This window comes from Sorex fumeus, unplaced genomic scaffold (genome assembly GCF_029834395.1).
Source record: "Sorex fumeus unplaced genomic scaffold, SorFum_2.1 ptg000005l, whole genome shotgun sequence".
In the NCBI taxonomy this organism is placed as follows: domain Eukaryota; kingdom Metazoa; phylum Chordata; class Mammalia; order Eulipotyphla; family Soricidae; genus Sorex; species Sorex fumeus.
In genome coordinates, this window is record NW_026606062.1 from 6,830,763 (window position 1) to 6,854,581 (window position 23,819).

Below are 23,819 nucleotides of genomic sequence, written 5' to 3' on the forward strand. Positions count from 1 at the left end.
TCAGGGACTGAAAGAAGTCCGACCATCTCATAGGTGGGCGACCTGGCGTTCTTCTGACGTCCCATGGAATCCAGTCCGTAATGGTTCTAGTCCAGTGGTCACTTACAAATCACATTATGTGCTATTCATAACAAGCAATGCAAAACCAATTGTCTAGCATGGCCTTTTTGGCAGATTTGAGTGGTGGCAGGAAAATTCCAAATAATAATGGTGGGACTGGTGTCAAAATACTGAATGTAATCAAACTAAAGAGAGTATTGTGGAAATTGTCGGCTATGCAGGCAGGGGAAGAGTTGGGAAGGGGGGAATACTGGGGATTTTGGTGGTGGAAAATGTGCACTGGTGAAGGGATGGATGTTTCGTCATTGTATGACCGGAAAAACTCAAACATGAAAGCTTTGTAACTGTGTCTCACAGTGATTCGATAAAAAAATGAAATAAAAAAAGACATACTTCAGGAAGATTCTTCAGCAAGCCTAGACAAAGCGGAGTGTGGAGAGGCCACTTCAAGCCAGTCTTCTGTTTCATGAAGAAAAGGACATCGCAGATACTTGAAGAGTGAGAGCAAATGGATGACGGCTGCTCTCATCAAGATGGATCACAATACAAAACTTCAATTTGGATTTTTGCTTTTATAGGACATTTGATGTGACAATGTAATTTAACATCACCAAACGGGCCGGCGAGATGGTTCAATGAGAGAAGGAAGCGAAAACACACAGCAATCATTTATTAAACACAAATATAAATCCCGGAAAAGAAACTTCTGCAATATGTGCAAACGTAGAACAGAAATGGGGCCAGGTGTATATAAGGCACTTGCTTTATATGCAGCCAACCCTGTTTGATCCCCAGCTATAAATATAGTCCCCACCAAGCACTGCCAGGAGAGATCCCTGAGTATCGTTCTGGAGGTGCTCGGTGAGCTGTGAACACTGCTAAGTGAGGCTCAAAACCCAAAAAACATATACGATAGAAACAAAAAGACACTGCACACAAGTTTCGAATTCAACTTGCTTTTTCACATTAGCACAGGAGTAAAAATTTGGAAACTAGCACTGAACCCCTGTTTAGCACTGAGAAGAACAAATGATCTAGTATATCAAAGGAGAAAAGAGACAGGAATGGCCACTGGAGGAAGGCCAAGGAAGAAGCCAGAAGTTCTGGATGGGAAATAGAGAAACATTATCTTTTATTGTTATTTGTTTTCATTTGGGGCCAGGCTGTGCTCAGGGCTCTGTGCTCAGGGATCACTCCTGCTGGGCTCAGGGTACTATACTGGGTAATGGGGATCGACTCGGGGTCTGATGCATGCAAGGCAAGTGCCTTCCCTGATGTACTATCTCTCCAGATCCCCATTATAAAGCAAGTGATTAGCCTTTATCAAGCCCTGTCCTCTGTACTGGCCTTAGAGGTATCAAGGTGCCCAGTGAGATTTCAGAATTGCTATGAGCTAGTGGCTGCCATGAGTTTTTCGTTCCCGTGTTTCAGTGCAAGTGAGCAGAGTGGATGTTGGGTCCTGGTGTGGCCACTGAATTTTGAGATTGGGGCAGGAGATACGGCTTGTCTTTCGGTTCACAGAGGGGGTTCACCTAAAGGGCTTGTACTCAGGGCACCCCACTGCAGAACTCTGTCTAATCCAGACTTGAACCAGGGTGACGATGGGTCCTGGGGGCGGGGGCTGTGGGGGAGGCATCTCCTCTGCTTGTGGGAAGGAAAGTCCTGCTCTGGGCACAGGGTGGACCCCGATGTCTCTCAGGACGGTGCCACCCTCTTCCCAAGCGATTCTCTTCCTTGAAAGGTGCCAAAGGCTGGAGCAATGGCACAGCAGGTAGGGTGTTTGCCTTGTACGTGGCCAACTCGGGTTTGGTTCCCAGCATCCCATATGGCCCCCTGAGTACTGCCAGGAGTAACCCCTGTGCATCGCCAGGTGTGACCCAAAACGAAAAAAAAAGGAAGAAATATGCCACTCATCCCATCCAGAAGCACCATCGATTTCTTCTCCTTTTGAGGTTAACTTAACTAATGGTTATGTGGCAGAGTGGCTTGGGGCAAGCACGAATGGGCTTAGCTGACACTTCAAGAGCAAAAGGAAGCATCTCTGGATGCGCCCGAGACCCCGACCTGCAGAGTCCCGGGCCATAGTATGACTTTTTTCGAACCATGAAACTGAGCAGCTATTGGTGCAGAGCTCTAGAGAGCTGATTTTTTCGGGGTCAGCTGGGGTCACTGTTGGGCAGGGGGTCTCATTCACAAAGGCGGGGTGACTTGAGCATCAATGATGCTCTTCCCTGTAATGTTAAATATATTCTACTCATATATATATCACGGTCATGGTCCTCCCGTTGTTCATTGATTTGCTTGAGCGGGCCCAGTAACGTCTCCATCATGAGACTTGTTGTTACTGTGTTTGGCATACCTAATACGTCACGGGGAGCTTGCCAGGCCCTGCCGTGCAGGCAAGATACTCTCGGTAGCTTGCCGGGCTCTCCGAGAGGGGCAGAGGAATCGAACTCGGGTCAGCCATGTTGGCCACTTGTAAGGCAAACGCTCTACCACTGTGCTATCGCTCCAGCCCTGCACAGTGGTAGGGTGTTTGCCTTGCATGCAGCCAACATGGCCAACCAAGTTCCATTCTTCCACCTCTCGGAGAGCCCGGCAAGCTACCGAGAGTATCTCGCCTGCACAGCAGAGCCTGGCAAGCTACCCGTGACATATATATATTCTAAATATATTCTACAATATATTTAACATTATAATGATGACATAGCTAACCTTATATGTAACGTGATTATAAGGCTAACTGTGTTTAAAATACCTGAGCTATATTGAAATCCATGAGTCCAAGATACTGTGAAGGAAAAGAAATAACGCCTTCCTTGGTACCTCCAACCAGAGGATGTTAGGGAGTCAACCCATTATCTTTTTCTGTTTTTTTTTTCTTTTTGGGTCACACCCAGCAATGCACAGGGATTGCTCCTGGCTCTGCACTCAGGAATTACTCCTGGCGGTGCTTGGGGGACCATATGGGACCATAAGGGATGCTGGGGATTGAATTCGGGTCAGCCGCATACAAGGCAAATGCCCTACCCAGTGTACTATCGCTCCGGCCCAACCAACCCATTATCTTGAGCACTTTAAATAAAGAATCCAATGTTTAGCCTATCCTGGCTGTGTCATCTCTATTTCAAGCTCACCAGATATTGCTGAAGGGAAGCTCTTTGCAAAAGAATTCTTATTCTGGGGCTGAAGCCATAGGATGGCGGGGAGGGCACTTGTCTTGAATGTGGCTGACCCAGGTTCAATTCCTGGCATCTCCATATGGTCCCCTGAGTACCACCAGGGGTGATTTCTGAGTGCAGGGTCAGGAGTAACCTTTAAGCATCTCCAGGTGTGGTCCAAAAAAAAAAAATTCTGATTCAACCCTAGGGAAGGAATAATAGCACCCGAACACCATCACTCTGGAACTCTGGTTGAAATGATGGATTTAGACAACGGGCACCAGTTGTCTCTGTGAGGGCTGAGAACAACTGGTGATGGTGGGAGATAGATCAGGCTGATAGCAGATCATGCTGCTTTTGTCTTAACCTCACAAAGAAATATGCAGCCCCACCAGTGAAGTCTGTTTGCTAAAAAAAGACAAAACAAACAAACAAACCCAAAGTGAAACAAAGTCCTCCAGAGCATGTACCTAAGGAAATCTTCAGATCTAACTTCAAGCAAATTTGCACACGCACACAAACTATACCAGGGACAAAGAAACGTCCCAGAAAAATAGAGCATGATAAAGTTGAATAGGACAACAAACAGATGTCAAGGAAATAATTGTGAAAGGAAAGAAATAACACAGCAGAGAAAAAGGGACTTAAAGTGACAGATAAGTCCCAGTGTTTGGACACTCATGGAACAAACACAGCCTGAAAGGACTCAGGGAGCCGGGACCCCGGGAGCTGTGCTGGGGTACTTAGGCCATGAAGAAAATGCGGATGAAGTACCTTTCACAGGTGTTAAAAAAAAGAAATGATGAAAGGAGGTAGAAGGTGTGGTTGTGGTGGTCAGGGGCTGGATTTGGGTCCAGCGAGCAGCCAACACCACCTCAGAGCCTGGAAAGCCACAGTCAGTGCCCTTGTCACTTGGAACCGGACTTGGGGTTCAGGATTCCAGGATGGGGTCAGGGCACCCGGAACCCATTCTCACTGGCTCCATGAAGCGTCAGCGTCTCCTTCAGGTTCTTTTCAAACTCAGTCTCTAAATCCAGGCCCACGTCACCCAAGTCGGAATCCTACAAAGAGATAAAAGCAAACAGACGTCAGAGGACAGTGGATTAGGGACCTGCTCTCTGTCTCCGTCCGCATCAGGACCCTAGCAGGTGGCAGAGACACTGGTGATAACACTGAAATGGAGGAAATTCTGCCCGATGGTCATCTTTGGCCTAGCTTTGATCACTGCCCCCCCCCCCCCATGCCTGGCACAATGTAGAAAGACGAAGCATTGCTCCGAGCCCCCTCAGGGGAGGAAGGATGAATGAACCTTCCAGGGGCTGCTCTCTCCTCCAGCTCTAGGCTACTGGGATGCCGCTGAGGGATCAATTCACCACTGGGAGCACATGGATGAGCAAGCACTAGGCACTGAAGGAGGCTAGAAAGATGAAAGCACCTTTAGATGCCTCTTGGGAGACTGGACAAGCGAGTGTGGACACCAAGCTCGGTTCAGCAACTGGAGTCAAAAGGGTCTGGGGTTTCAGCGTCATGGTCTTACCCAGGGAAAGACAACGCCAGCGTCACAAGGGGAAGATCTCTGGGGGAGCCGGAGCAGAGAGAGTCAGAGTGGAGACCGTTGAGATGGGAGAGGCAGTGTGGAGAGCGATGGAGCACAAGCATCCCAGAAATCACACTGATTTGGTTTGGTTGGTTGCACAGCGGGTAGGGCGTTTGCCTTATACACAGTCAACATGGCCGGCCCGAGTTCGATTCCTCTGCCCCTCTTGGAGAGCCCGGCAAGCTACCGAGAGGATCTTGCCTGCATGGCAAAGCCTGGCAAGCTACCCATGGCGTATCCGATATGCCAAACACAGTAACAAGTCTCAAAATGGAGACGTTACTGGGTCCACTCGAGAAAATCGATGAACAACGGGAGGACAGTGACAGTGACAATGAACCAAGGCTTTTACTGGTGCCCTGGTGCTAGAAGCCTCATAGAATACTTTCTCCTGAAATTTTTTTTTTGACCGTGTGTGTGTGGAGGGGGGGATTGTGTGTGCATGGCTGGCACACCCAGTGATGCTGAAAGCTTACTCCTAGCTCTGCACTCTAAGATCATTTCCGGTGGGCCTCAGGGAACCATCTGGGGTGCTAGGGACCAAGCCCTGGTTGGCCACGTGCAAGGCAAATATCCTCCTTGCTGTACTCCACTCTGAAGTCCATTGGCCATTTTTTATTTTTTTTATTTTTTTGCTTTTTGGGTCACACCCAACAATGCTCAGGGGTTCCTCCTGACTCTGTACTCAGGAATTACTCCTGGCAGTGCTCAGGGGACCATATGGGATGCTGGGGATCGAACCTGGGTTGGCTGGATGCAAGACAAATGCCCTACCCACTGTGCTATGGCTCCAGGCCCGTCCTGGGCCCTTTTCTTTGGGGGAGTCCCTTGTCTTCCTGAACCTGCTCCCTAGGGTGAGGTCCGCCTCGTGCAGACCTGGAATTGCCCCCAGCAGAGGGCAGCCAGCACTTGACCTTGTGGAACTCCCGGTGGTTACGGAAGATGAGGCGCATGTCCCGCACGAACCACGACACCGTGTAGACTTTCTCCGCCAGCCGTTCCTTCACCAGGTTCAGCCACATGGCTTCCTTAAAGGGCTCGCCGTAATCGCGAATCTGGGAACAAAGGCACCCATGGGTGGGGGGTGGGGGAATTGTTAGCACGATCGCCCACGCTGGGAGGGACCCAGCTGAAAGGCATAGAGGCCTGGAGCATCCTAACATGGTCCAGGAGCCATCCATCATCTGACACGCAGACCGGCCGAGGAGAGGGGCCGAGGCTGGCTTCAGAGGTCAGGGGTCAGGGGTCAAATGGCCCACCCAGGATTTCACATCTCAAGGCGGGAGCTGGGGCTGGGACCTCAGTTCTGAGTCTGTGGGAGTCCCATCCCAGGAAAGGAGGAACGGGCGAACAGGGGTGCTAACCACACCACACCTCCCCCACCCCGGGGGCCCAGAGCCAGACGCAGGTGGGCTGGGCTGGGCTGTGGCCTGGGTTGGGTCTGCAGCAAATGAACCCGCAGCCTGCCCAGAACAGCACCTCTGGACTGGTGCTCGGGGGCCGAGAGTCACCAGCCAAGACTTACATTGTGTGGGGTCCCCGCGAAAAAGGAGCCTTGTGGATGGCAGTAGGCCTTCAAGAGGAGCAGCTCGCATTTCTGAAAGAGGCGAAGGGGCTTCTAAGGACCACGACACAGCTGGGAGAGCAGGAGGTGGACGCGGCCAACAGGCGTGGCCAGACCCCGCAGGCTTGTGCCTTCCCCGGGGGTTGGGGGGGGTCCCCATCAATGTGGGCCCTCCTCTCTGCCCTCATGGACGGGAGTGAGAGAGGGCAGCTCGAACGTAACCCCCCAACTCACTAGCTGCACCTCTGGCTCCATTTGCCTTGCCGGGGCCTGAGATTTCCCGAGATGCTGCTGGTTTCCAGAATATTCCTTCATCCTGCAGAAGGTGCAGCTCCACAGCTTCCTGAAGCATTGGGGAGGAAACGGCCTGTTGTCTGAGGCTGCCAAGGCGCCCTCCCCAGCATCTCTGAGCTCCACGCACATCTCTGAGGAACGAGCTGCCCACACAGGGTGGTCACAGGCTGCCATGCATGGGGGTCCCACCAAGCCCCAGGGTCCGAGTGAGGCCTCAGTGGATGGCCATGCCACCTTGATCTCGTCTGGTCTTGCAGACTAAGCAGGGTGAGGCAGGTTCATACTCGGTGGGAGATCAAACGAGGCCTTGGCGGGGGGCCCTGGTAGAATGAACCACCCGGGCCACCCTTCCTGCCTTTTCCATATTTGTCGTCTTACTTAGGGGCCCGTCCTGCGGGGCTCAGGGGGGACCCATGGCTGACAGGGACCCAAACCTGGGCTGGCGACAGGCAAGGCCAATGCCCACGCTGCCGTGCCATCTCTCTAACCCTCAAGAGCAACCCACGTTGGCGCCTCTAGCAGCACCCGCATGCCCCAGCCCCGACGAGAAAACCCGGGGCTGCTGTCTCCAGCGGCCAACAGGCTCGGCCACACACCACGAGGCCACGGGCAGCTGCCGGGTCCTCACCTGTCTGCCCCCACGGCCGGGATGTGGCAGTCCCTGTGGAAAGCGCGGTCACAGCTGGCACAGCCGAGAAGCTCCCCCTGCCCACGGCACACCTCACACTCCTTCCAGTCAGGCCCCTAGGAGAGAGAACCGGGGTGCAATGGGGTCAGGTCACATCTCCCTGGCTGCCCCTCCCAACCCCCCATAACAGTGGTGCCTGGGACATGGGCAAGAGGGCCCCGGCCTCTCAGTCTAGCGGAGCAGGGAGCTGAGAACCAGGCTGCCCAGGCTGCCCGGGATAAGGGCCTGGGAGGTCAGCATGGGAAGCCCCGGGTCCACCCAGCGCAGGCCGAGAGCCAGGAGGCAGCACAGGGCTGCGGAGAATCGCAGACCTTACCCCAGGATTTACTGATTGATGTATTTATTTTGCTCTTTGGGCCACATCCAGTGATGCTCAGGGGTTATTCCTGGCTCTACGCTCAGGAATTACCCATGGTGGTGCTTGGGGGACCATATGGGATGCTAGGAATCGAACCCAGGTTGGTTGCATTCAAGGCAAATGTTCTACCCACTGTGCTATTGCTCCAGCCCCATACCCCCGCTGGTATTCTTCTGGATTTATTTGTATTTGTGGGGGAGTGTCCAGTCCACACCTGGCCAGGCTCAGGGCTTCCTCCCGGCACTGCACTCTGGGAATCACTCCTGATGGTGCTTGGGGACCCCGTGCAGTGCCGGGGACAAAGTGGCCATCGTTCCCTGTGTTTCTCTTCAGCCCTCCCTGATTGTGGAGCTGTGGGTGACAAGCTGACCACCAGTCCCGGTGTTTGGGGAAGACTGGACCCCATCCTGCCCTGGCAGGCCTCCAGCAGACTCCTGGCTCCACCAACAGAGCCCTGACCCCCCCCCCCCAAACTCTTTCTCCTGCTCTGGTTTGCTCACAGGCTGCCCCACTGGGCCCCAGCAGCCCTCCCGGGGGTGCTGTGGCTCTTTCCAGGATGAAGAACTGACCGCCTGGAGCACTTAAAGGGAGGAAGGAGAGGGCGACCCTGCCTGCCCAAATGCATCCTGCATGGGGACCTTCCATCCACAAAGGCTGCTGTCAATTGACACTGGACCCTATGAAATTCCTTTCACAGAGGACAAGGCCTGGGTTCCCTTCGTCAGGCTGGCTGCACAGACCCAAGACTGATTTCTGGGTTTTGGGTTTGGGGCCACACCCAGATATGCTTAGGGATCACTCTTGGTGGGGCTCTAGGGACCCTGTGTGGTGCCGGGGATGAAGCTGGAGTGGGCCATGGGCGAGGCAAGCACCCAGCCCACTGTACCATCTCCCCAGCCCGGTCCGAGAATGTTTTGTGTCCCTGTTGGTCGGGCCCAGGCAGCCATCTCCACCAGGAGACAAGGCCATCTGGACATGGCATGTGGGACAGGCAACATCTCAAGGATGAAGGTGAAGTCTGCCTGCTTTTCTCTATTTCCTCTGCTAATACCCTAAGAGCACAGGTTGATATTTTCAGGTGGTACACCCTTGAAGGTCCCTATTGGACATTTGCCCAACACCCTCCCTCAGTGGCTGGCAAGCACTTGGCTGGCGCAGGTGGCTATTCCATTCTGGTGATGCTGAGTTAACCAGCAGCCCGTGGCCTCTGGCTTCACCTCGGCAGAGATGCACGTCACCGCACGGCCATGAGTAGACAGCTCTGCCGTTGCATACAATCTCTGCGGGCAAGACCTTTGCTTTAGCCAACCTATCTCCGGCACACAAGCAGCCACCACCACACCAATGCCCACCTTCTCGCTGGATGTGCAAAATACGGTGTCACACCCCAGAGCACACTCCCAAAAAGGATTGGGCCCCACACGCCCATAACACAAACAACTCTTCCGATTTCTGGGTATCATTTAGTCGGCTTCAGCATCGCTATCCTTGACACGCAGAGGAAACAAGTGTTTCCTCTTACAACCCACAGCAATGGCCCTCTGTGGGTCAACTAGGGAGGCAACAAAGCCCTCACCAGCGGGCTCTGTGGGCCTCCCTTTATGTGGCCACTTGTAAGTCAGTCCACAACTAACAGGGTCGTCCAAGAAAACCCGAACCACCCAAGAAACAGCAAAAACTGTCTTCTGTGTGATATATGCCACGAACACAGCAACGTTGGCTGCAAACTGGGCCCTGGCCTCGAGGAGCTCACAGCTCCCACACTCTTGATTCTGCCCCCACTGGCTGTTCTGCTGTGGGCCTGAGGGACAGTCACAGCCCCCAGGGTAGCCACAGAGCACGTGTCTGCAGTCTTAGCCGTGGGCCTCTTAGTGAGACCCAGTGGAGCTGGGTTGGCTCCACGCACAGGAAGTCTTCACCTGGGGCCTTGGAAACCACATAGGTGGTGGGACCTGCCTGAGCTGGGTTATCCGCTTCAACAAGCGTCCAACAGCAGCACATCACGAGCACATCACACTGACCTCTAAACCAAGGCCTCACTCATGTCCAGTGTCGAACGATCTTCTGGATTCATTCACTCAATGCCTGAGCTTGGGCAACAGTGCAGGCTCAGAAGCCAAAACAGGACACGGACCATGGCTCACAAACACCCTCACTGCCACTGGGACAACTGCCCTGGGACAAGACAGCTCATGGGTGTGTCTTTGGGAGACAGGGATAAACTGGGGATTCATGAAGACCGTTAACTACCTCGGCTGCTGCTCCCTCTGCCGCCAGTGGAATAAGGCAATCGTATGGAACACGCTATCTGCAGCCCCGATGTGCCGGGGAAGGGACAGAGGGAAGGGTCCGAACTGGTCCCTGGTTGTCAGAATCAACTCCAGTCATTGTTGAAGTTCTTGCTCAAGGGGTCAGCATGTCCCCGGCTAGCACGGCTGACCTGAGGCATCACAAGGAAGAAAAACTGTACTGTCAGGTCATTGATTCAGGCTCCGGATTTTAAATACCTTTATAGCATTTTTTTCCCCATTGGAGGACATCTGGTTATTAGAAGTAACACATGGTCATTATAATGGTTCTACCTATCTAAATATATAATAGAAGAAAATGAACCTTCCGTGTTCTGATTCTAGAATGATTGATTCTTGCAGTCACAAACCTACATATTTACTTGAACAAAATCAGGCTCCTTGCACATGGAAAACTGCTAGTTTAAGTTGACTGGAGTTTGGGGGCTGAAGAGCTAGTACAATGGGTAAGGCATTTGCGGGTTTGATTCCTGATACCAAATAGAGTCCCCCCAGGACGACTAGGAGTGATACCTGAGCACAGCTAGGTGTGGCCCCTGAAACAAAACAATATTTTGTTTTTTTTTCCTTAAATTTTTTTTGGCTTCCCAAGCTTCAGTCTTCTATCAAGTGGAGAATGAGTTTATACCATGCTTTTTTTTTAAATTATCATTCTGTAGATTACAAGTTGAATCTTCCTTAAGTTTTTTCTATCACACAGGGCACCCAAGTATATGTCAAGGCATTTCAAATCAGCATGGAAAAGATATTTACATACTAAACAGCATGGGTGTGGGCCTGGGAGGGTGGGAAATTCACTTTGATAAACTTGGACTGAATCCAGAAAATAGCCAGACCAGCCTCCAGGTTAAGACAGGGGAAGAACCACTGTCTCTGCTGGAATCTCATCTCTCATGAAATGCTCATGAACGGGACCTGTATTTAAGAACGTTTTATTTTTTATGCTTATGGGGTCACATCCAGTGGTGCTCAGGGGTTACTCCTGGCTCATGTACTCAGGAATTACTCCTGGCGGTGTTTGAGGGAACATATGGGATGCTGCGAATCAAACCCGGGTTGGCTGCGTGCAAGGCAAGTTGCCCTGCCCACTGTGCTATTGCTCCAGCCCCTTAAGAATATATGTAAGCAAGTGGGGGAGTCTGAGAAGGAGTAACTGGGAGCAGCCAAGCAGTGACTCCATTTTCACCCCACAGGGAGGCTTGGCAGAGAAAGACTCTGTCCAAACACACAATTCCACTCTGGCACTACAGCCAAAAAGCATGTGGAAATGAGGAACCAAGGACCTTCCATCATAGACGGGCCTCCTGGCCTTCTCAACACAGTCCAGGACGGCTTCCACCCCATAACTCTCAAATAAAAGCCACTTCTAATGCTTAGGGTTTGTGATCATCAACCATGCAGATCTTTTCTCTACAACGCGTGTGCATAATCCTTACCCTAGTTCTAATCTTCCCTTCCCCCTAGCTATGAAAACAATCGCAGAGTGACCAGTGGTCTGCACGCCAAAGCCAGTATCCCACAGATGCAGGACAGAAAGGTGAAAGTCAGCCAGGATGGGGCTGGAGTGATAGTAGGGCATTTGCCTTGCACACGGACGACCCGTGTTCAATTCCCGGCATCCTACATGGTCCCCCGAGTACCGCCAGGAGTAATTCCCGAGTGCAGAGTCAGGAGTAACCCCTGAGCATTGCTGGGTGTGACCCAAAAGAAAAAAAAAAGAGTCAGCCAGGACTTAAGGGCTCAAAAGGTGCGGCTTTGCCCAGGGAAACCTGGCCACAGGGGGCAACCCAGAAGGTGCTGGAAACTGCCCTGCTACTTACCTCTCTTTTGACACTCATCCTGGGAGGGCAGAGCAAAAGTCCTTTCTAGAAGAGAGAAGCGGGGCAATCAATGGGTGTTCTTAGGTACATGCTGACAAATCTTTGTACCCGGATTTCCTACTGGGTCCCAAGCCCAGGATGTCTGAATGGAAAAGTCACCCTTCCTCTAAACACTTCTTTTTGTTTTGGCCATGCTTTTTTGTTTTAGTTAACTTCTGGCTCTGTGCTCGGGGGACCCTATGTGATGCCGGGGACCGAGTCTGGGTCAGCCGCATGCCAGACAAGCACCCTAGCGCTGTGTTCTCACTCTAGCCCTCTAAGTCTTTTTGTGGGGCTTCACTTACAACAGTCGCTTTTCTCCTGTCACTCAAACCTCCCACTTGTTCCTGCTTCTTTCCTGGTTCTTACTTTTTTTTTTTTTGTTTTTTGCTTTTTGGGTCACACCGGGCGATGCACAGGGGTTACTCCTGGCTCATGCACTCAGGAATTACCCCTGGCAGTGCCCAGGGGGCCCATATGGGATGCGGGGAATCGAACCTGGGTCAGCCGTGTGCAAGTCAAACGCCCTACCCGCTGTGCTATCTCTCCAGCCCCCAGGGTTTTTTTGTGTGTTTGTTTGGTTGTTTGCTGGTTTGGTGTGGGGATCCCACTCAGGGCAGTGCCTAAGACTTACTCCTGGCTCTGTGCTCAGGGGTCGCTCCTGGAAGTACTCCGGTGGACCACAGGAAGGGATCGAACCAGGGTCAGCTGCACGCAAGGCCAGCGCCCCACCCACTGCCCAGGTCAGCCCACCCCCACCCCCGCCCCTGCGTCTCTTCCTCTGTGGATCCAATCCTATGATTCCCAGTGACTGTTCTGTGGAGCTACTCGGTGGAGGGCCCCAGAGCTCACCCAGCCAGTCTGCTGCACTGGCTGGAGAGAGACTATGGTGGGTGACTTTGGTGGGTGTGCAGAGGGGCCCAGTCTGGTGGAGAGGGTCTTTCTTGAGGAAATATTCCTAACGTTGAGGGCTGCGGGTGTAGAACTTCACCTGACTGTGTCCTGACACTCCCCCATCCCCCGGCCCTCAACTCCTCTGCCTATAGGTCAAGTTCTTGGTCATCAGACGCATGGGCACCCCCGATACTCTGCTTGCACATGGCAGCTGGAGCCACTTCCCGGCCGTGCTGGGGCCCTTCTCGCACCTCCAACAGATGCTCCAGGGTCTGGCCCCTGCACCGCAGACTCCGCCTCCATCTCTTGGACTTGCCCCGTTGTCCTTCAGCTTCAAACTCCTGGGGGGTGACCCATTGGCCCTGCGCGTTCTGGATGCACTTCTCGGAGGGTCCTGCAAGGTGGGCACAGCTTAGGTGGGGGGCTTGAGCCTAGCCTCTGGGACTCCGCCCAGACTTGCAACCCCGTTGTGGGCCCAGAGAGACCCCTGTGAGGAGTCTGCATTGCTCCTCTCTCTGGTCAGAGGGAGCTCCAGACCAGAGCAGGGGACACTCTGTCCCTCAGGCCAGCAGCCAGGGCCCAGGACGCTGCCCAGACCCACAGACAGCGTCAGACCCTCTGACACCGCAACGCTCAGACCTTCCTTCCTTTACTGTTATTTATTTATATATATATTTGGCGGGGGTGGGGGTGGGGGGATACCCAGTAGTGCTCAGGTCTTCCTCCTGGCTCTGAAGCTCAGGGATCACTCCTGGGGGCATTTAGGGGACCATCTGGGGTGCCAAAGACAGAGCCCCTGTTGGCTGTATGCAGGGAAAACACCCTACCTGTTTCCCTATGACTTTGGTCCCTGAAATCTCTTTCTTAGAAAAAAAAAATATATATATATGGATTTTGGACCACTCCTGGCTCTGGGCTCAAGTATCACTTCCGGTCATGCTCCTGGATACACAGGGTCAGGAATCAATGGGTCAGCTGGATGCCTGGAAACTTCCATCCTACATGGCTCAGCTGGCTCGGGTCTTCCTCAGAGCTGGCCTGAGGCTCCACTTCCTGCTCATCCCTCCCCCACCCACCGCAGGGATCTCCTCTCCCTTCGAGCTCACTGGGTCACCGAGGGTCCCACCAGAGGGAGGACCGAGTCACTCACCCTGCTTCATTTTCTGTGTGTATAACAATCCTCTGGTCTCACCACAGGTTATAGGCAGCACAGGCAAGTGAAAATTCTCACATTCAACTCCGGTGATTTCTGAAAGTAGAAGAGAAGAGAGCCACGGGGCATCGTCACCCTCTCTCTCAAGGGGTCCATGTGCCACGTGCCACGGAACCACCCCACAAGATGCATCCAGCTCCTCCCGGGGGATGTGTTTGCGTCGGAGCCAACGGCTTTCCGGCCACGTCCTGCAGTGCTGACTTAAGGTGTCTGTCTGTCTGTCTGTCTGTCTGTCTCTCTGCTGACTTAAGGCATCTGAGAGAACTCTCTCTTTCTCTCTCTCCCCCACCTCCTCTCCCTCTCACACTCTCTGCGCTCCTGGAGACCCCCAAGATACGATTCCTCCTCCAGATCCCGCGTCAGCCCCTCAGAGAGGAAGAAACTCCCAGCACAGCTGACCCATCTGCACATCGTATGTGGTGGGGTTCGAAGGTTCGGAGCCTCCTCTGAATGGGGATCTGACTCTGAAATGGTCATTAAAGGGTGTAGGAGAGTGGTCAGGGACTCCTCCCCACATCCGTGTCATTACTGGGGGCCTCAGGAGAGGGGAGCTGCAGGAGCAGCCTCTGATGGACGGCCTTTTGTTTCGCGTTTGGATCACCAGGCAGGGATCCGCCTTTCAAACAAGGGGCCAGGGAGAAGCCCAACGTCACCTGCCATCCCGGTACCGCCCAGCAGAGGCCAGCAGAGGGCCAGGGACAGTGTCTTGGCATCCGGCACCTTTTTTCTTTTTATTTATTCATTCATTTCTTTCTTTCTGTTTTGTTAGGGGCCTCACCCGCCAGTGTTCCAGGTCCTCTCCTGGCTCGGCACTCCTGGCAGGCTCAAGGACCCTATGGGATGCCAGGGGTCCAATCGGGACGGCTACATGCAAGGGAAACACTCTCCCTGCTGTCCCAGGGCTCCAGCCCTGGGCGCCTTCCTCGAGCTCTGGGAGCCTTGCCTCAGGGCACAGGAGGCCGCCCTGATGACAGAGGAGGAAGATGAACAGATGCACGGACTCGGACCCTGTTTCTTGAGTCTGAAGGGGGCAATGCACGGGCTGGAGGGGCAGCTTTAACATAAACCAAGGGGCTCAGAAGAAAAAGAGTTAGCAAACCCCTCCCGCTGCCACCCCTACCCCCAGATGCACATGTACACACACACACACACACACACACTGACACATACGGGCACAGACACAGAAGCGCACACACAGACACACACAGAAGTGCACACACACACAGACACACACTATTCCTGTCACTGTCTTCCCGTTGTTCATAGATTTGCTCGAGGGGGCCCAGTAACGTCTCCGTTGTGACACTTGTTATTGTGTTTGGCATATCGAATGCCAAAGCTCACGGGGAGCTTGCCTGGCTTTGCCGTGCGGGCGAGATACTCTCAGTAGCTTGCCGTGCTCTCTGAGAGGGGCGTAGGAATCGAACCTGGGTCAGCCAGGTCGGCCGCGTGCAAGGCAAACACCCTACCGCTGTGCTATCGCTCCACACACTGACACACAAAAGTGCACACACACAGACACACATAGGCACACAGAAGTGCACACAAACACACACACAAATACAGAAACACAGAGAAACACACACAGACACAGAGACACACATATACACACATTCAGAAACACACAGAGACACACTAAGAAACACACAGAGACACACTCAGACACACATAGAAACACACACAGACACAGAGCTATACACAGATATATACACAGATACACACAGAAACACACACAGGGACACACACAGGGACACACACACACACACACACACACACACACACACACACACTTGCTGCCCTCCTGACTTTCCAGAACTCAAACAGATGCCTGGTTGAGGAAATACTAGGGGTACCATCAGGACACAGATCTTGCTGGGCTGGGGTAAAACCTGGGATCAAGGGTTGCAGTGGGGGGGATCCACTTTGGGGGAGCCCAGGGAGGGGGCCCGCATGGCTGGAGGGTGAAGCACACAGGGTCACAGTGAGACACTGGGTTGGGGGGATCCTTTGGGTGGGGGTAGGGATTGGCATGTGGGGATGAGATAACCCCAGTGCTGACCTAGTGCTGGCTGCCGGTGGGGGATTCTCTTGGTGCTGATCCCTGCTGCACACAGAGGGGGCGCTCTTCCCCCCTTCCTTGCAAACACACTATCATGGCACTGTGTCTGCAGGGGGACGGGCAGGGGAGGGGCCGGGTCTGGACAGGAAGTTAGCATTCCTGGCTGTCTCCCAGGGGCCAGCTGTAAAGACGGGGCTGGGCTGGTCTCATGGCAGATGGGCAAAAGCCCAGCCGACTTCCGCAGACATGGCTCAGACAGGCTTGAGAGAGGCTCCCCGGGGCAGTGGATGGACCTGACTGGCTCAGAAAGTGCTGAAGAGGGGAAGAAGGCTGGTGTGGGTGCAGCAGGCCTGAAGGAGGGGGGAGGAAGACCAAGCGTGTGGGAGGAGGAAGACCAAGGAGGGTATGGGGGGACCCGCCGTGGAGAGGGGTCTGGGGGGACCTGGAGACTGGGTCTCAGAGGCAGGGGCAAGGGAGACCCTGCTCAGAGACGAACACAGACACCCAACTCTTCCTGGGAAAAGCACACAACGCCCAGTCTGTGGCCTGCACCCCAGGCCGACGACGCTGATTCTTACAACAAAGGAAGGAGAGGGCTTTTTTTTTCCTTTTTTCCTTAAAATGATTTTTATTGCCGTAACATTGGTTTCTCCACGTGGGATAACGGTTTCAAATGGCATAGTAATTAAGACAATGGCTCCCCTATGAGATGATCCCCACCAGCACCTACTATGCGCCACCCACCGTCTCCGCAGTCAGACTGGAACTAGAATAAGGCTTTGGGCCCCTGGCTGCTCTATGGTGCTGTGTCAGGATGCGGGGGGGCCTTGCTCCCTCTGGGGGGCCGTGATGAAAGGAATCAGGAGTCGGAGCTCAGAGGAGGGTGGGAACGGGGTCCCCCAGGAGCAGGCCCAGGCCCTGCAGAGCCCAGGGTGGTTTCTGCCTTGCTGGCTTGGCCTTTGGGGGAGCGTTTGAACTGGAAGTGGGGAGAATAGGCCATGCGCTAATACGTAGCAACATTCTCTGCTGTGTAATGATGTGCCCATAGAGCTCAGCGCCCCAGAAGCGAAGGACCAAGCCTTACACAGAGCACACAGCCCAAACTGAGGGTGGAGGCTGCGGTGAGTCCCTGGGTGCCCCCACCCCTGGGCACACCGGGAAGCCTTTCATCTGGCAAACAGGGAGGCAAAAGGCACTACTGGCCTTTCTCAGTTCTAGGCCAGGGGCATCGCTAACCAGTCTGGGACACACAGGACAGACCCACCCCAGTGGCCTCCCCCAAGGGCCCACCGTGTCCCATGAGAAACTCTGGCCTTAGCCATTCCAGAAAAGGATTGGCTCTGTCGGTCCAACTTCAACAAAATCCTCAGCTCGAAACTTCTCACGTTAAAGGGACACAAAACAGAAACCTCAAAGTTGAAGAGAGCAACAGGGCTGGGAGTCCGGCAGGGAATCCCCAAAATTTCTGCACGTGAGGATGGGCGAGGCGGAACAGGCAGAATCTGGGGGCCTCTAAAGCCTCGAAGACTGCGGGGGGCATGAGCAGACTGTGGTCAGCGGCCAGCAGGCTGGGAGTGCGTGCACACGAGTGTGTGTGTGTGTGTGTGCGTGTGTGTGTGTGTGTGTGTGTGTAGATGTTCTGCAGGTCTGGCGTGTGTGCATGTGTGTGTGTGTGTGTGTGTGTACGTGTGTGTGTGTGTGTGGATGCTCTATAGACCTGGTGTGCATGCGTGCGTGTCTGTGCATGTGTGTGTATGTGTGTAGATGCTCTACAGGCCTGGCATACATTCTGCATGCATGTATTTGTGTGTGTGTGTGTTTGTGTGTGTGTGTAGATGCTCTGAAGGCCTGGCATGTGTGTAGATGCTCTGCAGGCCTGGCACGTGTGTACGTGTGTGTGTGTGTGTGTGTGTGTGCATATGTGTAGATGACTCCATATCTGCCTACAGTTAGCCGGACAAAAAGAAAAGAAAGAAAAATCACTCCGCACACCCTGGAAATCGACCTTAAATAAAGAGAAAGTGCATCCCACATTGCACCCCAGAGCTCAGCAGAGTGTCACCAGAGTCAGGCTCAAAGTCACCTGGACCGTGGAGGGGAAGTGGCCATGCCCTGGGTCAGAACAACCCACCTTGTGGTCACCTAAGCGGGGGTCCCGACCTGGGTCCTGGGGACGGAGGAGCCCTGGGCCAGTCCCCTGACCGAGAGGGAAAGAGACTCACAGCTGCGGCCCCAAAGTGGCCTTGACTTCTGGCCACTTTCCACTGGCCAGGTCAGGTCCCGGGGCTGTGCTCAGGCCATGGGGCAGGTCCCCCGGCCCGGGCACTGTGCAGACTCCGAGGGGACGCGGAGGGTCTCGGTCTTGGCTTCTTGTTTGACACAGAGAAAAGTGAGGCAGGGGGTTAGGCTGCAGCAGGTGGTCAGGGGCGACGTCTCAGCCGCGCCCGTGCTGCGGTCACTGTGGAGAGACGATGGGGACAACGTGTCCACTGGCGACTGCTGCTGTCCCGCCATGGGGGCGAGTGCCCGGATCCAGCATCTCGGGTCACTCTAAACTGGGGGTGCAGGTGCCGGAGCCATAGTCCATGGGAAGAGCGCTGGCCTCACATGGGACTGACCCAGGTTTGATCCCCGGCATTCCCTAAGGTCCCTGGGCCCTGCCAAGGGGGACCCCTGAGCACAGAGCCAGGAGTAAGCAAGCCCTGAGCACTGCTGGGTGTGGTTCTCCCCACCCCCCAAAATAAAACCTCCAATAAATAAATAAATTTCATTAACCAGACAGGGGGTCCTGGGTCCAGGATCTCCCTAGATCTGCCCCCATCAGAGTCAAGGCCGGATTCTTCCAAGTCGTGAGACTCTCCCGACGAAATGACAGTGACCCTGAGCCCCGGGCACAGAGGGGCCACTCACATCCCTACCCATGTCCCTCTCATCCATCCTCTCCTCATCTACATACCCTGCCCCCCTGAGCGCCCACCCTGCCTGCTGCCTGGGGACCCGCTGGAACCTACCAGCCTCACCCTTGGGCGCAGGCACAGGGGCACACTCGGTCCTTGCCCTCTGGGCCTTCGTCATGACCTTCAAGTCCCTGGAAGAATCGTCCACATTTGGGGGGTCATCCATCTTCGGGGCAGCTTGCAGCGGCTCTTGGGTTCCACGGCCAGGCGCGGCTGCCCCTGGGAAAGAGGGATTTTGTGACTCCTTGAAACTGGGGTCCCCGTGGCAACCACTCCCCGTCCTTGTCCTTCCTGGTGGGGATCTGTCTCGGTCCTCCCCACTCAGGACCCTCAGCATCGATCCTGTCCCCTCCATCTCTGCCTTCTGACACCCTCTCTGTGCCAGCAGCAGGGTCTGTCCTGTCCCCTGCTTCTCCCTCTGACACTCCCCTAGGGAGGACAGCAGGCCCGTCACAGAAGTGAGTCCTCCCCCCCTCCCCCCCGCCCCCGGCACTGAGGACCTGCATCTGGATCCTCAGCGCCCAGTCCTTGGATGAATGAATAAACAGGCAGGTTTACGTTTCCACTTCAAGTCTATGGTGACCGCCCGAGTGCCCTGTGACGGAATCACTGTGCTGGGGAAAGTGGAGTTGTTAGTCCAACTTGAGAAGAAGTCAGTGGGCAGCAGACAGTAACAGGAATCCTTGAAATGGACTTGTTTGAGAATAAAAGCAACGCTCTAAGATTTAGAGCTTCCTCCGGTTTAGGAAGGCCCCCGGGGTTAGGTGCTCAGAGGAAGAGACAGGGAGAGTTGCAAGGAAGGTCTGAGAACCCTCCTGGGTCTTGTTGAGAGATTCAGAGACTCTGGAAACAGAAAAACTGGGAGACAGTCTAAATGAAGCTCAGGGCCCAGAGAAAAAGCTATGGCTTGAAGCATCTCCTTGCAAGCATGGGGTCACGAGTTAAAATCCCTGGTGCCCCACATACGCCGAGCACCATCCTGGCAGCTCTGTTGTCTGCGATCCTGGTGCCCGGGTGGCTTCTAGCCCTACAGTAGCTAGATATGTACAAGCGGCCAAGCAAAAGGGGTGCATGCTCCATGGCCCGGAAATTATACCCCAGATGAGCACAGAAGGGATGGGCTAGGAGCATCACCTGTAACCCGTGTGATTCAGCTGAGTGCATCATCCCTGCAGGCACAGCTCCGGGAGCACTTCAGACATGTGTGGGAGCACCACACCCAGATGTGCGAGCCCTGGGGAGCACCTGGGCTGCAGACCAGCAGCAAACCTCAGGCAGGCATGCATGCAACGCCCCCTCACCACTACCAAGAGGAATAATTCAGGGCAGGGCTGGGCAGGGAGGGATAAACAGACACTGAACAAAGAGGTGCCTCTCTGCACCCTGCACCAAGAAAACAGACTGGCGGGGAGGACCCCCAAATAAGGACACAGCATTCAAAGAATCCCATGGGAAGGAGGAAGGGGAGGGGGCGGCAGAGTGAGAGAACAGGAAGAAAAAGATGCATGGTGGGAAGCTGAGGAGGAAGCGAGAAATGATCACACAGGGGTCAGGTTCCCGTGGTGACACGGCCCTAGGTGGGCCAGCGTGGGCTCAGTGACTCTGACCCGCTGCCCATTTGGGGTTAGGCATTTGAATCCTGCCCTCCCTCCAGGGGGATTCTGTCTGTCCTTCCTGCCTCACCCCTAGACTGTGACCGTGACTGTATATGACCATAGTTTGACACCTCTGGACCCCGTTGCCTCCCCTGGGCAGAAGGACAGGACCATGCTGGAGCCAGGCGGGCAGGTGGGTTCTGCCGGGGGCAGAGCATGCTGGTGGGGTGGCCTCGAAGGCAGGGCTGGGGGCCTGGCTCCAGTCAGTGTGTGCACCAGGTGAGGGCCAGGGTGAGCCCTGGAGAAAGGACTTTCCTCTTCCTGCTTACCTCTTCTTTTTGATCTTCTACCGGGACTCGACCAGCTCAATTTTCTTCTACTCTCTAAAACAAACAAACAAAAATCTCTATCGTGCCTGAATGTTCGTCCACAGCCTTGAGACGCCAAGTACTTCTAAATCTCTCTCCCTCTTCCCATCACTGTGGTGACATCAGAAAACCAGATTTACAAAAAGGTATTCCAGTTCACTTGGGAATAGATTAATAAGGACCTTACAGCTGTATAGATAAACATGTCTTTGTTTGTTCTTGTTTCGGGCCACATCTGACAGTGCTTGGAGCACCGGTGTGATACTGGGGGTCAAACCCTGGTTGTCTTAGGCTGGAGCGATAATACAGTGAGGAGGGCATTTCCGACCCAGGTTCGATTCCCAGCATTCCATATGGTCCCCCAAGCACCGCCAGGAGTAACTCCTGAGAGCAAAACCAGGAATTACAAAGTCAGTAACCCCTGTGCATTGCTGGGTGTGACCCAAAAAGAAAACAAACAAACAAAAAAACCAACAAAACTGGTTGTCTTGTGCAAGGCAGCTGCTCTACTATCTCTTCAGCCCTGATTTCCAATGTGCCCCTCCCTCCGATGAGCAGCTAATCTTTGCAGTATTTGAAGAAAATATGAAGATACAATGAGCCAGAGACAGGAAGGAGGACCTGAACCAGAACGTAAGAACAGGAAACAGGTAGGTGATGAACAGATTTGACTGCCTAAGCATTTTTAAGGATGGGGAGATAAAAAATAATTTTAAGAGGACTGTGGAGAAACACTGCAGGGAGCAGGGAGAACCCCAAAACCAGGTGTGGCTCAGGAAACACACACAATTCCATGCTTCACACAACCTCTTCACAACATTAGACTGGAAAGCAGGAAGTCCAATTTCCAGACATGTGTCCCCAGAGCGTTAAACCCTTCATGAATAAAACTACAGATGGGCTGGAGTGATAGCACAGTGGGTAGGGTGTGTGCCTTGCAGGCGACTGACCTGGGTTCAATCCCCAGCATCCCATATGGTCTCCCAAGCACCACCAGAAGTAATTCCTGAGTGCAGAGCCAGGAATAACCCTGGAGCATTGTTGGGTGTGACCCAAAAAGAAAAAAAATACCCTACAGATGGATAGAAAGCAAGGAAAGCTGGCAAAGACATAGCTGAAAACGCTCAATAAAATCTTCAGATGCTAAGAATCAAAGAAATACAGAGTCAGAGAGGTAGGTCGGGGGGGTGACTTTCTGCCCCCAATACCACGTGTGGCGCTCACATCCCTGAGCACTGGGCGCTGGGTGGGAAGGGTCCTGGGATCCTCTGAGTATTAATTGGGAGGTTTCCCTCACCCAATAAAAAAGGGTTTATTTTTTTAGTTTTTTTTTTGGGGGGGGCGGGGAAGGGGGCATGCTCAGAGGTGCTCAGGGCTTACTCCTGGATCTACACTCAGGAATCACTCCTGGCCATGCATGACTATATAGGATGCTGGGATCAAACCCGGTACGGCTGCATGCAATGCAAGAGCCCTCCCTGCTGTAAATTGTGGCTCCAACGCCTTTATTTTCAGTTTGAAGCACAGCTGTCACCACTGGGACTCAGGTTGTGGCTTGAGTAGCAGTGCACAGGCCCGTGTGGGACTCTGGGCTGGAGCCTGGTATGACGGACCTTCCACAGAAATGTGACCCCCAGAAGACATTAAAAAATAATAATAAGGGGCCGGAGAGATAGCACAGTGGGTGGGGCGTTTGCCTTGCACGCGGTCGACCCGGGTTCGATTCCCAGCATCCCATATGGTCCCCTGAACACTGCCAGGAGTAACTCCTGAGTGCAGAGCCAGGAGTAACCTAAGCATCGCCGGGTGTGACCCGAAAAGCAAAAAAAAAAAATAATAATAATAATAAAAGGTCTTATTCTAATTACTTTTCCTAGACAATAATAAGGTGACACAGGTAAAATTTTAGGACCCGAGGACTCTAAGTTATCTCAGACTTAGAGATTGTCAGGACACTACTGGACATGGGTGCAAAAGAAAAAATGACAAACATATTTTCTGTTTCTCTTTGAAAACTGCAAATAGTCTAACTTGGCATCCATACATGACTGAATTTGGAAAAAAATGTAATTAAAAATATGAGTCCGGCAGCCGCACACGCAAGGGGAAAAGGCAGCTCAGACAGAGAAGGGAGCACCAAATAAAGGGTGTTGGGAGGTTCCTCTCAGGATGGGAAATGCGTGATGAAAGTAGACTATAGACCGAACAAGACTGCCACTCAATGTCCCTTTCACAAACCACAGCACTCAAAAGGAGAAAGATAACAAAAGGGAATTCCCTGCCACAGAGGTAAGGTGGAATGGGGAGATGGGGGGAGGGAGGGATACTGGGACTAGTGGTGGTAGAGAGTGGGCACTGGTGGAGGGATGGGTATTCGATCATTGTATAATGAAACCTAAACACAAAAATTTGTAAGTCTACAACTATACCTCATGGTGTTTCACTAATAAAAATTTAAGGAAAAAAAAGAATAAATATTGCTTAATAGTAAAGTTTAAAAAAAATATGAGTCCAGGGCTAGAGTGGAGAGGGCATTTGCCTTGCATGTGGCCGACGCTGGTTTGATTCCCAGCATCCCATATGGTCCCCCGAGCACCGCCAGGAGTAATTCCTGAGTACAGAGCCAAGGAGTGATCCCTGAGCATTGCCGGGTGTGACTCAAAAAACAAAAAAAAATTAAAATTAAACAAATAAAAATATGAGTCCATTGTGTCTGAAAAGATAAGAGTGATGTGGAGTTATTCTGCTTTTAAAATTTTTTAATCATCTGTGAAAAAATAAAAATGTAATTTTAATAAGTTAAATTAAAATTTATTAACTTTAGTAAGTTACTGGTTGGGTCA

The 23,819-nt window shown here is 53.2% G+C and overlaps 2 protein-coding genes across 2 annotated transcripts in view; both read right to left on the reverse strand.

Moving 5' to 3' along the window:
* Nucleotides 1–4,029: 4,029 nt before the first annotated feature.
* LOC130030202 (sp110 nuclear body protein-like) lies at nt 4,030–14,657 on the reverse strand. The gene is made up of 8 exons (XM_056121433.1): nt 14,651–14,657; nt 13,977–14,033; nt 13,036–13,178; nt 7,305–7,420; nt 6,617–6,725; nt 6,344–6,415; nt 5,733–5,873; nt 4,030–4,282 (listed from the first exon to the last, which is right to left on the reverse strand). Exons 1-8 carry the CDS (start codon nt 14,655–14,657, stop codon nt 4,172–4,174), a joined length of 756 nt encoding a protein of 251 aa, XP_055977408.1. The 3' UTR covers nt 4,030–4,171.
* Nucleotides 14,658–16,720: 2,063 nt separating this feature from the next.
* Nucleotides 16,721–23,819, reverse strand: part of LOC130030052 (sp110 nuclear body protein-like) — a 38,047-nt gene continuing 30,948 nt past the window's right edge. Inside the window, exons 11-13 of the mRNA XM_056121174.1 lie at nt 20,938–20,991; nt 19,077–19,232; nt 16,721–18,514 (exon numbers count right to left, since the gene is read on the reverse strand). Of these exons, the coding sequence (XP_055977149.1) occupies nt 18,477–18,514; nt 19,077–19,232; nt 20,938–20,991 (248 nt within the window). The 3' untranslated portion in view covers nt 16,721–18,476. The remainder of the gene's footprint in view (nt 18,515–19,076; nt 19,233–20,937; nt 20,992–23,819) is intronic.

Bases quoted from the DNA above. Each gene is read 5' to 3' on its own strand.
- LOC130030202 (XM_056121433.1), bottom strand. The intron at 13,179-13,976 runs GTGAGACCAGAG...CCCACCTTGCAG, and splicing joins TGTGCTGCCTATAACCTGTG to GACCCTCCGAGAAGTGCATC. The intron at 7,421-13,035 runs GTGCGAGAAGGG...TCTCTCTCCTAG, and splicing joins CCCTGGAGCATCTGTTGGAG to GGGCCTGACTGGAAGGAGTG.